General features: G+C 46.5%; 1 protein-coding gene across 1 annotated transcript in view; it reads right to left on the bottom strand.

Annotated features, from left to right (window-relative positions):
* The window catches only part of Mettl24 (methyltransferase like 24), a 117009-nt gene that overhangs the window by 56483 nt on the left and 45666 nt on the right, over window positions 1-14860 (bottom strand). The window contains exons 3-4 of the mRNA XM_032888842.1: window positions 13779-13918; window positions 5644-5872 (exon numbers count right to left, since the gene is read on the bottom strand). Coding sequence (XP_032744733.1) covers window positions 5644-5872; window positions 13779-13918 — 369 coding nt within the window. The remainder of the gene's footprint in view (window positions 1-5643; window positions 5873-13778; window positions 13919-14860) is intronic.

Genomic DNA, 14860 nt, shown 5'->3' with positions numbered 1-14860 from the left:
TAGTAAGCTATCTAGCACTGCCTGTACATAACTCTCTACTAATGTCTTTTGTCTCGTTTTAAAAAATCTCCTAAACCATTTTAATAAACTTTATTATTTAAAAATGTAAATAAAAACATTAAATACCCCCAAATGACTAGATGCACTCTCTTCATATCAAAGAACTTTTCCACACGGTACTCACAGCCATTCAGAAGCTGACCGTGGAGTAGGAAGGAAGGGAGATTTATTTGATATTCAGAGCCCATATTCTCTCAAAAAGCACACGCCGTAGACGAAAATGATGTTCTGGAACGAACAGAAATCTCTCATCTCGGGAAGGCAGAGATTGCTATCCTGCTAGGTCCCAAGAGGACTGAGCCAGAGGAGTGGTGGCAGGAACCTGACTGACAGGGAGGAAGCCCGGTCACCCAGAGCCATCTGACCAGACAGCCCAGCCCCGAGGTGGACATCTGCTCATGTGGAACAGATTCCAATTAATTCTCAGTGGTGTATTTACTCTCTCTGAAGCACAGTATTTACTCTCTACACAATCACCAAGCTAAACTGTTCAGTGCCCCAAGGCAGCAAACAACAATAATAATTCTCTTTCAACCACATCTGAAGGACCAAGTGCCCTTCAGTTTAACACACAGCTTCCATGAACAGCGCTTGCCTGAACTCAGTCACAGTTAGCAATGTCCAAATGAATCTATCCCTGAAAACAAAGAAAAATAAACATTTCCTGCACTATTTTTTTAACAGTTACTGAAAAAGTGGGTCGTGGGTTTCAGTTTTAATTTCAATTCTTTAAATCCAACAAAAGAGATTAATGACCACAGGCCAGGTTTTCAGCTGGAGACTTCCACACTGTCGCCTCAGGTCTAATCGCCCCACCCCCACCTCCTGAAAGCCACACTTTATTAATGCCATCGCTCTTACAGATGGTCAAACGGAATGCCAGAGAGATCAGGTACTGGTTCCGTACGGGATGCTAGCAAGCCGTCGTTCGATCCAAATCTAGATTAAAGCATTCACTGAGGTGAGCACCCGGGAAGGCATCTTGTCCTGCAATCAGCAGCATGGTCAAGACTGAAGGACGTAATAAGGAGGCTGCATGCAGGAGAGCCCACCACAACCTCAGGACAACAGTTAGGGGTCATGTGTTATAAATACAGTACAGCAACAGATGATATTGTCATGTTAGATCTTTGTCGTAAGCTTGGTTCGTGGGCTTGGGATGTTTCCCAATAACTGGAGTTGTCAGGGGTGAGCTAATCAGCTGCTTGACTAATGGCTGTCCGAGAAACCCTTTCTCTATGCTCGGCTACAACGGTTGCTAAGGAACCCAGCCAGGGGGGATGATTCCAGGATGATAGAGGAGGGCGTCTGGATGGAGATCTATTCTGCTATCTCCATGGCTCTCACATCTAGTGGGGCTGGGAATGACATTGGTACCATCCCATCAGGGACGGGAGCAACTCTGACTTCAGCTCCCTTTGTCATGATGAGAGCCAGCCATCGGCTAGGTATTGATTGAGTGATTCCTCAGGCCCTTACTCTGGTAGCTCTATCTTGACCATCTCACCGCTGCTCAGGGAGCCTCCTGTCAGCCACAGGTACCTGGAAGGGGTTTCCTTCCAACAATATAAACCAACAGTCACTTTCATGACTAATACCCCAACCATGGCTTTTGCTTTGAAAGAAAAAAAAAAGTCAATAAATATATATGAGTCATTCCAGGCACTCTAAATCAACTCTTGAAAATGTTTTGTTAGTCATTGACAGCCTCAGATGATCAGTCATAGCCGCTCCAGAAATCACCTCAAACCGTCAGTCAAGTTGGGCATGGATTTCCTATGTGTGGTTGTCCGCAGAAGGCAACATGGGGGAGCGGCTATGTGGGCTGCCTGCCTCGCACTGGTCTAGCCAGATCCTCTTCCTGCACGACCCTAGCGAGCTGCAGCACTAGGCATTCACAGAGCCTCTTCTAAGTGGTCCTATTGTCCACCTGGCGGTCTTTATCGTGGAGAGAGTGAGTTGAGCTGGTGGCACAAAAAGCAGACAACTGTCTGGGCCACCAGCCTTAGGCTCCTCCAGAAGTAGCTGGAGGATGATGGATGCGCTCCAGAGAATGGCCCTGAACAGACCCAGGAGAAGACTATGAAGGCCTGCAGAAGTGCTTACTGTGGAGAACAGAGACTCTGGAGACTGCAGACCGCAAAGGCAGTAAAGAGACAAGACAATGCAAGGGAGAGACTATGGAAAGCCAAGAACCGGAAGAAGGACAAGCTCCAGCCACCGCAGCCCAAAGCCAGGGAGAGTTGGTGTGGAGGAGCGGCAGAGCCAAAAGCAAAGAGCAGAGGCGCCCAACCCCCTGGCCTCGGAGCGGCTGGCACTCAGAGAGCTTCAGTTTAACAGCCACACTTTCCATCCAAACGTGGCACAAGAACCCTTGGCTGGCTGGGAGCAATAACGATCATAATTTATCATTACCAAGCCGGGATCAACCGGGGAACGCTGAGCTTGTGATAAAGAGTTTGGCGCGGGGTGGGGGTGGGGGATGGGGGTAGCGCCACACAATAAAATGAAATAAGGACAGGATCCTCGGGTTTAATCTCCAGTTTTGAAAAATCTATAGATTTTAGTTAACGGCAACCTCCTTTTCGGCACAAGCTGGACAGTAAATCATGCCCTGCAAGGCCGGATGCAGGTGATATACTCCCTGGCAGACGGGGCTTCTGGGCCACACGGCTTTGCTGACGCAGCTGCTTCTGCATGGTGCGCTGCAAAGGTTTTTCTTGATTTATGGTTTGAAGTTAAAATTAGCAAAGAGTTTTTACAGCAGCACAAAAGCCATATGCATCTTTCTGTCACTATCTCCAAATACTGCCTGAATTTGGCTCTCACATTTCCTTGCTTGACTAGAAACTAGGTTTGGATGCAGAGAATAAAAGAAGAAGAAAAAAAACCACCAAATGAACGTGGACATTATTACAAAATTATAGGAGATAGTTTAAAGTCTTTGAAGCATTGTTTGGCTTCTGCTACCACTTCCGGAATCAATGCACAAAGAGGAGGAAGTGCTGGGACGTTCAAGTGCTCTGCTCTGACTCCTTCCCTTGCTTCGGCCATGTCCTATTTATCAATGTCCGCACACACGCAGAGAAATGACAACAGACTGTGCTCTCTGCGGGCCACAGATGAGGTTTCCTTTTATCTGGCATTGTGTAGCCCCTAGAAGTGAGTTTCTAATGAAAGCAATCGCTCACTGGTAGTTTGGCTTTTGTTGTCTCTCTTTGGGAGGACTCACCCAACGCGTCTAAGACCTCTTCCTTTCCTCAACAATAAATTAAAAACAAAAAACGTCAAATACATGCCTGGCAACTCTGAGGCGGAGGCAGATCACTTTCATTGTTATTCTTTTTTTTTTTTTTTAAAGAGAAACAAATCAACACAGGAACAAAGCAACCTTTTAAATCATCTCTCCTCTGCGAGTATCCTTGTAAATGCTTCTGCAATCTCGGGGGCAAAATGTTTCACACGAAAGCCCTCTCAGCATAAAGGTTGGCCCACTGCAGCTCCCAGGGCACGAGCAATTCAGGTCTGTGCTTCCGTATCCCTGAACACTCCGTTTACAGCAGTGTGCTGTTACAAGTTATATACACACATCGCTGTCTCAAAACCTCATTTTCTCTTCTTGTCTGGCAAATCTTTTGCTTAAACGTTATTGGAAGGCATGCAAAAGAGCATTGATTTTAGCTAACCTCCGTTCCCCTATTCAGTCTGGTCTCAGAAAAGTGATGGTGGACAGCGCCAGGAAGTGACACTCACAGCGAGGGACAACAAGACTCTTCCCTAAACACAAGGAATCTTCGCTCTGTGAATAGCCCAGACTTGACACATTAGGGAATCGGTTTGTAATTTTCAGCAGTAAAGAGAGGTAGGTTTTCAAATGTAAGAGTGCCAAAGAGAGTAATGTAGAACTCTGAAAAATGCCCCCACTTCTCACGCTTCTTAAAAATTTGGTAGTGCATAGAAAAAAAAATCTGTTCACAGATTTTATTCAAATATTCTAGGTAGGAAGCATGAAGATTCCTGACTGCTGGGTGCTGGGTACTCTCGGCGGCAGAAACAAAGCACAAACCAGTAACTTGTCCCACATCGGAGGAGCAATATATTCTTTAAAGTTATCCTTGAAGAGGCCCTGACTGTCTGATTAAAGGGAGTGTGCGGGCTCGTTTTGGGTCACCTTGACCCAGGTCATTTGGAAAGAGGAAACCACGGCTGAGAAGTGTCCCCACCAGATTGGCCTGTGGGCCAGCCTGTGGTGCAACTTCTTAATTGACGATTGGTGGTGCCGGAGGGCCCAGGCCACTGTGGGTGGGACCATAGCTGGGCTGGTGGTTCTGGGTGCTGTAAGTAAGCAGTCTGGGCAAGCCTTAGAGAGCAAACCAGGAATCAGCCTTCCGCTGTGCCCTCTGTCTACACCAACTCCCACCTTCAGGCCCTGCCCTGAGTTCCTGCTCTCAGTTCCCCAGAGTGACGAACTATAAGCTGTGAGAGGAAATGAACCCCTCCTCCCCAACTTGCCTTTGGTCATTGTGTTTTATCAAAGCAATAGAAACCCTAACTAAGACGGGGACTTCTTTTTTTACAAAGAAGAGGAGGGAGGGAAGAAAGAAAAGAGGAGAGGAGAGGAGAAAAGAAGAGAAGAGAAGAGAAGAGAAGAGAGGAGGAGAGGAGAGGAGAGGAGAGGAGAGAGAGAGAAGAGAGAGAGAGGAGAGGAGAGGAGAGAGAGAGAGAGGAGGAGAGAGGGGGAGGCGAGGGGAGGAGGAGGAGGGAGGAGGGAGGAAGAAATAACAGATAAAGTCTTTTGATTAAAGATCAATAAGCCAGTTAAAACTTAAAGTATCTCATACCTTGCCTCAGAAATGGACACCTATCCTAACATGTTTTAAATTACCTGGCACCTAGGGCTGGGATCCATAGGCTAAGACAGGCTAAAGTCAAGGAGGCCGAAGAGGGCAGTGTCAGTCAGAAGCACTCTGTTAGCATCTCCTTAGACACTTCACTTAGCTAGGCTACATGATACTAAAACTTGGGTTCAAGGAACCTTGCTCAAAGAGTGAATTTCTTTATGCCATCTATTTTCCACTCTCTAACATAACCATGTAGATTTTAATATGCCTGCTGTCCACTCAACCTTATAAAGTATATATTATTCAAAGCTACATGCGTATTCTACTCTTGAAGAGTCGCCGTCTCAAAATAGCAAGCGATTTGAGGACTATTAGACAATATCAGTGTCTTACAAAATATAAACATGAACAGAAAAATGTTTGTATCATCAGGGCTCAAGTAAGCAGTTTACCTTTCTGAAAATTTTAGAAAAACTCCAAGGCAGGAGTTGGCTTTGTAGCCTCTTATCTCACCTTGACCAAGCCTCCGCATTCCTTAGCAACAAATCCAAGTTCAACGCAAACAGCTCTAGCATTGCCAAGCCATCATGGCTGTAGATCAACTCTGTAAGTGATGCTGGGGGACCAGTGCGATTGAAAACCAGGCCTTCAGCTTTCCAGGGTGCCACGTTCTTAGCCTCAGTTTTCGTTTTCTTAAACTGATTGGTTCATTCACGTTAAGAAATCAAAAGAGACGTCTTACCTTGTGATGCCCGAATTCATTCAAAATGCTTCCCAGTTTCCTGGTGTTGCTGTATGGCTTCTGAGCAGCCACAGCTGGATGCGGGTCCCGCCAATCAATGGACAAGCGGTGATGCCAGAGGCGCTGGCTCTCCAGAACGTGGGCTGATCTGACGCTAGGATCGAAACGATGCACTTCACACCCACCATTGGCCATGCTCACCTCAAAGTGCGTGTCGTCGCTCCCCAGCCTAGAGACCAGAGAAAGGAAAAATATGATATATATGATACACACACACACACACAAACACACACACACACACACATATATACATATAATGAAGCAAGTTGACAACTCTAATGCCTTCCTAGTGACATCATGCTTTTTGTTTTAAAACACATTGAATGTGCATTCAATGTACTTTACCTATGAGTGCTCTACACACATACACACACACACACATACACACACACACACCATACACACACACACCATACACACACACACACACACACACGCACACACACACACACACATACACACACCATATATACACACACCACACACATACACACACACATACACACACCCACACACACACACACACACACACACACACACACACCACACAAACACACACACACACACACCACACACACACACACAACCCACACACACCTCACACACATACACACACACACACACACACACACACACACCCACACACACACAAGCACTCACACACATTCATACACACACACATACTCATACACACACATATACACTCATACACACACACTCACACACCATTAACTTCTAGAGATTAACATGTTCAGTAGTTTTTCCTGTATCTTTTTCAGAATTTTTCTAAGCATGTACAAGGGATGGTCTCCATTATAAATTATTAGGAGCACATCATACAGATGTATCAATCATTACATAATATATTTTTATAGTATATCAGACAACCTGAGACTCTTTGTAAATTTTTATTAACTAATCTTACTTTCGTTCAATTTATTTAACCCTTTTCTTCCCTTAGCAGTATTTTAGTCTGTCGCTGTGGGAGAATAATACTTAGAAGCATAATTTAAAGAATTAATTCTGGTTCATGATTTCATCCTGTCACAGACAGGAAGGCATGGCAGAACAGCTCACCCTGTGACAGGCAGGGGGCAGAGTAGAGCAGTAACAGGAAGGGGGCAGGGCAAGACAGAGACCCCCAGGACACACCCACCTATGTCCCACCTTCTGTAGTTCTACAACTCCCAACATTTGATTTACATCTTGAATCCATCAGTGGCTTAATCCATTCGGGTCAGAGACCTATAATCTCAAAGCACCTTCATAGACACCCCTAGAGATGTGCTGTGCTAATTCACTCCAGCTGTCGAGCTTAACCATCGATTAGTGTGTGTAGACCATCAAGTAATGGGGTTTCACGGTGGCATTTTCACACCATTTAATTTTAAAACGTAAACATGTGCTGTGTCAGGAAGTCATAGGCTATGCCCGTTTATCTGGTGCGTGCAGTTCTGCCTTTTGTGTATTTAAAACAATGCATTTCCCAGGCTCAGTTTACATTTATCAAGTTTCATGGCGGACATAAAAGGCAAGAGAGAGAGCCAAGGTGTTGTGCAAACGTTCCGACGTAACAGAACCAGGAGAGGAGTCCGTGTCTGGCACCTCCAAAGCACATACTCTGTGAATTCTCTCCTTCACCGCAGGTGACCTGGGACACAGAGCCTCTCAAAGTCTGCAAAGTTGTCATGTTTTAGAGAGTGAGGCCACATTGACATTTCTTACTCCCAACTCTCCTGGGCCCAGACAGGTGGCAGATCCGTTCTGCTGCCACAGAAAACTTTATGTGACGTCTCCAGCTTCCAGGATCTACAACAGCGTTCAGGAGAAGCTCAGAGCAGCCTCCAATACGCTCACTCACTCCCGTATGTAAATGAGTATTTATAGGATACCAGACATAAACAAGAAATCCCCTGGCAGGAAAACCAAGAGAGTCTAAGTGTCCTTGAGCTGAGGAAGCTCACAAGGCAGAGATAAGGCAAGAGCATTTTAAATAATTATAACTATACTTGCTATTAATACGAAAAATACGAAAGCAAGCCGTCTTTCACTGTTATTTAACTGCCAAGAGAATTTTCTGTAGATAAGTTTACTCGATAGCCTTATTTTCTTTAGGGTTAGTCCCTACAGCAGGTAGCGCAGTCCAGATGTATGGCCTTGTCTCAAGATCTGCAGTGACAGGGCCAGTGTTTCCTTCTCCCGTCCATTACAGCCATCCCAACAGGTAGAAGGGACACAGTTCTACGTTCTTTTCCTGAAAACTGCACGCATCTCTTCCACCCATAGTCCCTGGTCACAGCTAATCACAGGGTCACTAAAGATTCAGGGAAAGCTGTGACCTCAGGCTTTGCTACCCGCGCCCGGGCTCCAGACCTCAAGCTTTTCTACCTGCGCCCCAGCTCCCGAATGATGACTCGGAGGCTTTTTATGAATAAATGCCTAGGCCATAAACTAGGTTTGTTCTCCAACTATCTCACAACTCGTATGAGCCCATTTATATTATTCTATGTCGCCGCATGGCTAATTTCATACGTTCTACCTCATCAGACTAGGGGGTGGGACCTGGCTATCTCCCAAGGCTCCTCTCTCTGCCTCATGTCCCACCTTCTAATCCTGTCTCAGCTCATTGGCCATCAGATTTTATTGACAGGTGGTGCTTCCACACAGCGCGCGAGATTCTCCAGAACGCCAGGGAATCCAGCAATGCACACAGTGGCTGTGTCTTGCTAACATCAAGAGTGTACGCTACAGAAAGTCCAGTTAGTGTTTGCTCACGGCCAGAGGTAGACAGGATAAGTGGCAGAGCAGCTGGGAGCTGAAGCCTGTAGGGAAATTGGGAGTGAAATAGATTAGGTACAGGACTTTGGGGAGGAGAGCATAAAGAAATGTTTTAAACTTCAGGCTTAAAGAAATCCCTGATTTGTGCATTTAAGTGTGTGAGCTAGATGTAGATCAAGCTGTTAAAAAGCTAATAAAAGAAAATAAAAATAAGTCTAGAATATAGATCGGCAAGTTCTTAGCCTTCGTCACTGAGAAGAGAGGGCCGGAACCAGGAAGAAGTGTTTTCTGCCAGAGTAGATCACAACAACAGGGTCAAGAAAGGCAATTCTAGCCCAGTGGCAGAATCTATAAACTGCCCACTCTCTCTCTCTCTCTCTCTCTCTCTCTCTCTCTCTCTCTCTCTCTCTGTGTGTGTGTGTGTGTTTGGTGGGGAGGGGGTCTGAAAGCACAAAGAGCAAAGAGTATTGATTTGTGTGTTAATAACATTGCAAATTTCCAAATTTTCATTGAAAACACGGAGGCAGGCATTGCAAGGGGGCGGGGGCGGGCACCTTTAATCCCAGTAGGCAGGAGATAGGGGGAGGATGCTTTCTGTAAGTTTGTGTCTAGCTTGGTCTGCATAGGGTGTTCCAGAACAGCCAGGGCTACACAGTGAAACCTTATCTTTAAAAAAAACAGATAAAACTCATGTATTTTCAGAACAGTACCACTCCCAAAAGAATGAAATGGATTTTAGGGAGCATGGGCATGTACACAACACACACACACACACACACACACACACACTTCTATTTACATATATAGCATAGATATACATATATACATTGCAAAAACAAACCATAGACACAATGTATATCTGTGTGGCTATGGTATTACCAGACAACAGACAGGGTGCCAAGGAGCAACTATCTAGAAATACTGAGAGCCACAATCCTCTCCCTCCTCATTCACATAGCCTGTGCTAACACGTTTTCTTCTAGCTCCATTCAAGCCCTGGAAAACAAACATATTTGGCTGCGAGGCTCATTCATTCTTCTTGAAATGCTCCCAGCCATCAGAAATTACAGGTTTTCTCTCTAAAACACTGGCTCCCGTTTCCTCACCATGTGTCACTTGGGAATCTTCTGTCTTACAACAAGATACTATGTCTTGAAACAGAGTGGTAGGGGTTGGGGATTTAGCTCAGTGGTAGAGCGCTTGCCTAGGAAGCGCAAGGCCCTGGGTTCGGTCCGCAGCTCCGAAAAAAAAGAACCAAAAAAAAAAAAAAACGAGTGGTATAATTTAACTCAGGGAGAGGGAAGATGAAGACAGCGGGGTCCCTGCCTCACTCCTCTCATTCCCATAGGCCGTCCTCCCCTTAAACACAGCCACTGGCATGAAAGTCAACTAAGCGTCTTCCCTCTGTTTCTCTCATGCCCTGTCTTCCCGCCACAGCTGGACAGTCCCCTCACCAGTGTCGATCCTGGAAGGCGTGCTGGGAAGAGCCTGTCTGAGGTTGTGAGGTGTAAACTATCCTCTGAATCTACGTTGATCGGTCGGTTGGTTGATTGATTTTTTTCCATTTCCCTTCTTTTTCTTCTTGTCAATGTTTATCTTCCTTTCCTGCCCCTTCCTGTGTGTTCACTGATCTACTCTCTACTCTTTGAAAACTGGAAAGGATCTGAGTTTAACTTTTCCAAAATAGCACACATTAAAACACCTATTAAGACACTTGTCTTTTTAAATCCACTATGGACTATGAAACGTTGACAGCCAGCAGAGAAACCTCAGCCTGAGAGAGACAGCAGAGAGGGTGAAGGAGAGATGGTGGGACAGTCAGACACAGGACCATCAGATGCCTTCACCTTCTGACTCCTGGATCCTCCTGCCAGGATGGTTCTCCACAGTTGCACCTGTATCTGCGGTTTGCCTGGGAACCCCTGGGCCCGGCAGAGGCATAGCTTCCTCACTACCCTTCTCCAGTGCTCAGAGACACTTGGATATGAAGGTCTCAGATTCCGACCCCCCACTTATCACACATCTGTCCCAACACTCCCAAACACTAGTAACCCAGGGCCAATGTCCCCTGTGGTGTTTCGTTGTGTCAGAACCACTGCCCGTGTGTCTCCTCTCAGCAGAGATGGCCAACAGCCGTCTGCTTGTCCTGCATCAAGCGGTTCATCAGAACAGGAGGGCCGTCTAGATCCCAGACCCCAAGTCATAACACAGTCACCAACTCAATCCAAGTGACATTTTGTTTTCTACCACACGTAACTTCTTTAGATTCCAGCGTTCTGTCGTCCTTTTATTTTTCCTTGTTTGTTTGTGGGTTTTTTGTTTTTGTCTGGCTTGGGTTTGACGGTTGTTTGTTTATGTATTTTGTTTTGGTTTTGGGGACAGGGTCTCCTTTGGGGACAGGACTGGCTGACCTTGAGCTCAGAAAGATCCACCTGCCTCTGCCTGCTGAGTGATGGATGAAAGGAGTGTGCCACCAGGCTGAGCTGGGCTGCAGTTTGTAATAAAAGCTTTCGTGGTTTTCATCAAATATTGACCCTCATAATCTATTCATTTCTGTCTCCGGTGCCATTCAGAAGATCTTGTTTGCTTTTTTGCATAGCTGATTTGGAATGTAAATGAGAAACTTTTATTCCTCTGTGTAATAATCTGAAATCTTGCCTCAGAACTGTCTTATCTAACAGCTTGGAGGCGTAAGGGGGGAAATAATTTCAAAACATCCCCTAAATAACTTCCCAAGTTTTATTTTATTCAGTTCTATGCCTTAAATGAAATCATCGCGGAATGTAAAATGTTACGCAGAGCATAAAGGCAGTTTGGAACCAGGAAATAGGACAGAGATGACATCGCCAATTCGCATGCTATACTGTGCAATTATTTTCTTTCTTTCTTTTTTTTTTTTTTTTTTTGACCTACTTCCACACGTTTTTAATGTGACATAAAATAAAGTCTGCTGTCAGGACTACCCATTCTTCCTATGGCCTTGAAGTAGAGCTTCCAGGAAAATCTCAGCTCTTACCACTGGGCTATGCGGCTCCTGTCTGAGTCAAACTCCTGTTCACATAGAGTCAGCATCTCCTTCTCAAGCAACCGTTACATAGCCAACACCATCACACCAAGTCCCCCCCAGAGACACGTGCAATACTTTTTTGGACACTGGATCTCACGAATCCAAGGTCGGCCTTGAACTCTTTATACAGTGGAGAATGACTTTACCTCCTGAGTGGTGGAATTCCGGGTATGAGCCACCCCGCCCTTCTTTCGTAGAGCTGAGAATCAAGGCCAGGGCCACATGCATGCTAGGCAAACACTCAGCTGCATTTCTTGTCCACAAACTGCTTGTAACAGTTTGATAGCCATGGTTGGGTCTCCTCTTTACCAGCTCCTTTAGGGAGGTCTCCCCAACACCCAGATGTCTGCCTCTTCCCATGACCACAGAGGCTAATCGTGGACAGTGGAATCGTGTAAGCGAACCTGGAGGTGAGATTTGCCATGGTGGTACAGGCTGTCGAGGGTTTCTTGTAAAGGGGACCCTGACTCTGTGTCTAATGGAACCTGTTCCAGACAGGAGCTGTGTAGCCTGTTGTTTAAAACCAAGATTTTCCTGAAGCCGCCAGCCATGCTTCAAGGTCCTGGGACGAGAGGGAAGTTGTGACGTTAGACTTTATTTTACGTCACATTAAAAATATGTGAGGAACAGGTATGTGACATCATGTAGGGCCTTCTTTTAAAAAGTTGCAGCGGTCTAACCTGGGGAGCTACTAGGCTTCTATAAATAGTCCTACAGAGCAGAGTGCTCCAAACAAAAATGACCCCCTCCCGCTTTGGTTTGAGACAGGTATCATTTTGTCCTGGTTGCTTTTGTTCTGTTTATTTTGTGTGTGGGTTTTGGTTTGTTTTGTCCACTCCCTACACACTAGAGTTATCCGAGAAGGAACCTCAATTGGGACAATGCCTCCGTTAAGATCAGGCTGTAGACAAACAAGCCTGTGGGGCATTTTCTTAATTACTGATTGATGGAGGAGAGCCCAATGCATCTTGGGCGGTGCCATCCCTGGGCTTGCTGTCCTGGGTTCTGTAAGAAAGCAGGCTGAGCAAGCTACAACAGCATGGTAAGCAGCACCCCTCCTTGGCCTCTGCCTCAGTTCCTGCCTCAGCTTGAACTCTTGGCCTTGCTGGGGTGTTGGGGAGACCTCCCTAAAGGAGCTGGTAAAGAGGAGACCCAATCGAGGCTATCAAACTGTTACAAGCAGTTTGTGGATGAGAGACGCAGCTGAGTGCTTGCCTGGCCTGCGTGTGGCCCTGGCCTTGATTCTCAGCTCTACGAAAGAAGGGCGGGGTGGCTCATACCTCCCACTACTGAGGAGGTAAAGGCCCGATCAGAAGTTCAAAGGCATTCCCCACAGCGTAAAGAGTTCAAGGCCAAGTTGACTTTCCCAGTGAACTGTGTGGTGTGGAGCTGTGAGCTTAAATAACCCTTTCCTCCCCTAGTTGTTTTTGGTCATGGCGCTCTATCCCAGCGATAGAAACCTAAGACACATTTGTGAGTTGAGGAAACTACAGAAGTGCCGGTGGACTTACTGAAAGAGTCTCATTGCTTCACATCTTTTCTTGTACAGAACCCCTCTAAAGGTATGTGCGTATTGAGGCCATTTTCTTTTCTTTTTTTTTTTTCGGAGCTGGGGACCGAACCCAGGGCCTTGCGCTTGCTGGGCAAGCGCTCTACCACTGAGCTAAACCCCCAACCCGGCCATTTTCAACCTGTATGATTGAGCCAATTGTCTGGCAAAACATACATGGGTTTTCCAGAATTCCCTTTTCTCCCTCCCACCCTGTAAATACAAAGCTATACATAGATCGATCACTGGTCCACCCCCCCACACACACACACACCAAAAACCAAACACCAAAATAACTAATAGTGGCCTTATCTGTCTTGAGTCATTCATGACAGTGTGTAGCATTTCTGGTATCCCCCTTTTCCTTGCTATGCCATTGATATTTTTTTTCTATGTCTACTAAAGATGCTCTGATTCACGCTGGAAGCCTTTGGTTTCTCCAAAGGGATCCTCCTCATGCTGAGAACTGAAGTTGACACCTTATTACCAGCAGAATGGGAGAAAAAGTGGTGCTCCAAGGTGACCTCGTTGGTGGCACCTGCAGCTGCAAGGGAGATCAGCCTGAAGCCCGGCGTGAGGCAAATCGCAAAGCCCGCACATGCTGCACCCGCCACCCCATATTGTCACAGAAAAACGAATGTTTGTGTTCTCCTCGGCTATTAAAAAAAAAAAATGTCTTACCCTAAAGAGTAGAGGCGGCACCGCTTGGTGCGGATTTGATGAGCTAAGCCAAACCTGTCATCAAGGCACACCAGCCAGGGCTTCGGCGCAGGGCCCGAGTCAGTAGCCACGCTGTTTGTACCCATGCGATCGCACGCAATCTGTAAGGATTGGAAATCGATATGAATAATTTAGGATGCTAGATGATAAATGGCAGGTGGGGACTTAACTGCTTTTCCCGCTCCTGAAAACAGTAATAGGAGAGTTATGGCCTCCGCTGCTAACTACTCCCCTCCCCCAGGGAACCACAAGGCCGCTGTAAAACGTTCAGAGGAATTTCAATTACGCACCAGATAAGCAACCCTGTGAAGACTCGGTGCGGGTTTGAAGGGAAATTAAGGGCCGCAGTGGCCATCTGCCTGGACTGCCGATTGGGAACCAGGATGGAATGGAAGAGAAGCCAGGAGGCTGTGCAGAGAAGGATGCTGGTCGGGCTGGTCTAGGGGATGAACGGATGAGAAGGAGGTCTCTCCTGGGCAGTGCGCCTACCGCAAGAGCGTGACACAACTCCAACCAAGACATTCACAGAGTGCCTCATCGTAGGCAGGTAAGGAGGGACCACTGAGGCCAGGAAAGTAACCTGTGCGCATAGCTGCTCCTGGGACAAGTGGCCATCCCTGCTGAGAAGACAGGGTAATTTGTGGTCATCTCTGATGCACTGTCTCCTGGGAGAGTGGGGCTGGAGGCCTGGAGCAGAAGGTGCCACCCAGATAACCCAAGCGTTTCTCCTAACTCATGCATCAAAATTAGGTAAGAAAACCAAAGGGAATGTGGACTTCGGCTAAGAGACTTCTAATTCCAAGTGCACTTGATAAAGGAAGGTGGTGGTGTTGTGCCTGGTCAAGGCTCATCGAATAGAAGAGAACACCTCTGAGTCCCAGACATCTGCCTTACTGAACGACCAAAAGCCCCCCTCATCATTATCCCTCAAAACTCTCCAAGGCCAGCGGCACCATCACCCGGGAGACAAAAGATCACTCCAGATGCCAAGGAGCTCTGAGGTTCACTGCTTTTGTTCATTGGAAAACAACAGCAGGGGATAT

This window comes from Rattus rattus, chromosome 18 (genome assembly GCF_011064425.1).
Source record: "Rattus rattus isolate New Zealand chromosome 18, Rrattus_CSIRO_v1, whole genome shotgun sequence".
In the NCBI taxonomy this organism is placed as follows: Eukaryota; Metazoa; Chordata; class Mammalia; order Rodentia; family Muridae; genus Rattus; species Rattus rattus.
The sequence above is the reverse complement of the archived record's forward strand: the minus strand, read 5'-3'. Positions and strand labels throughout refer to the sequence as shown.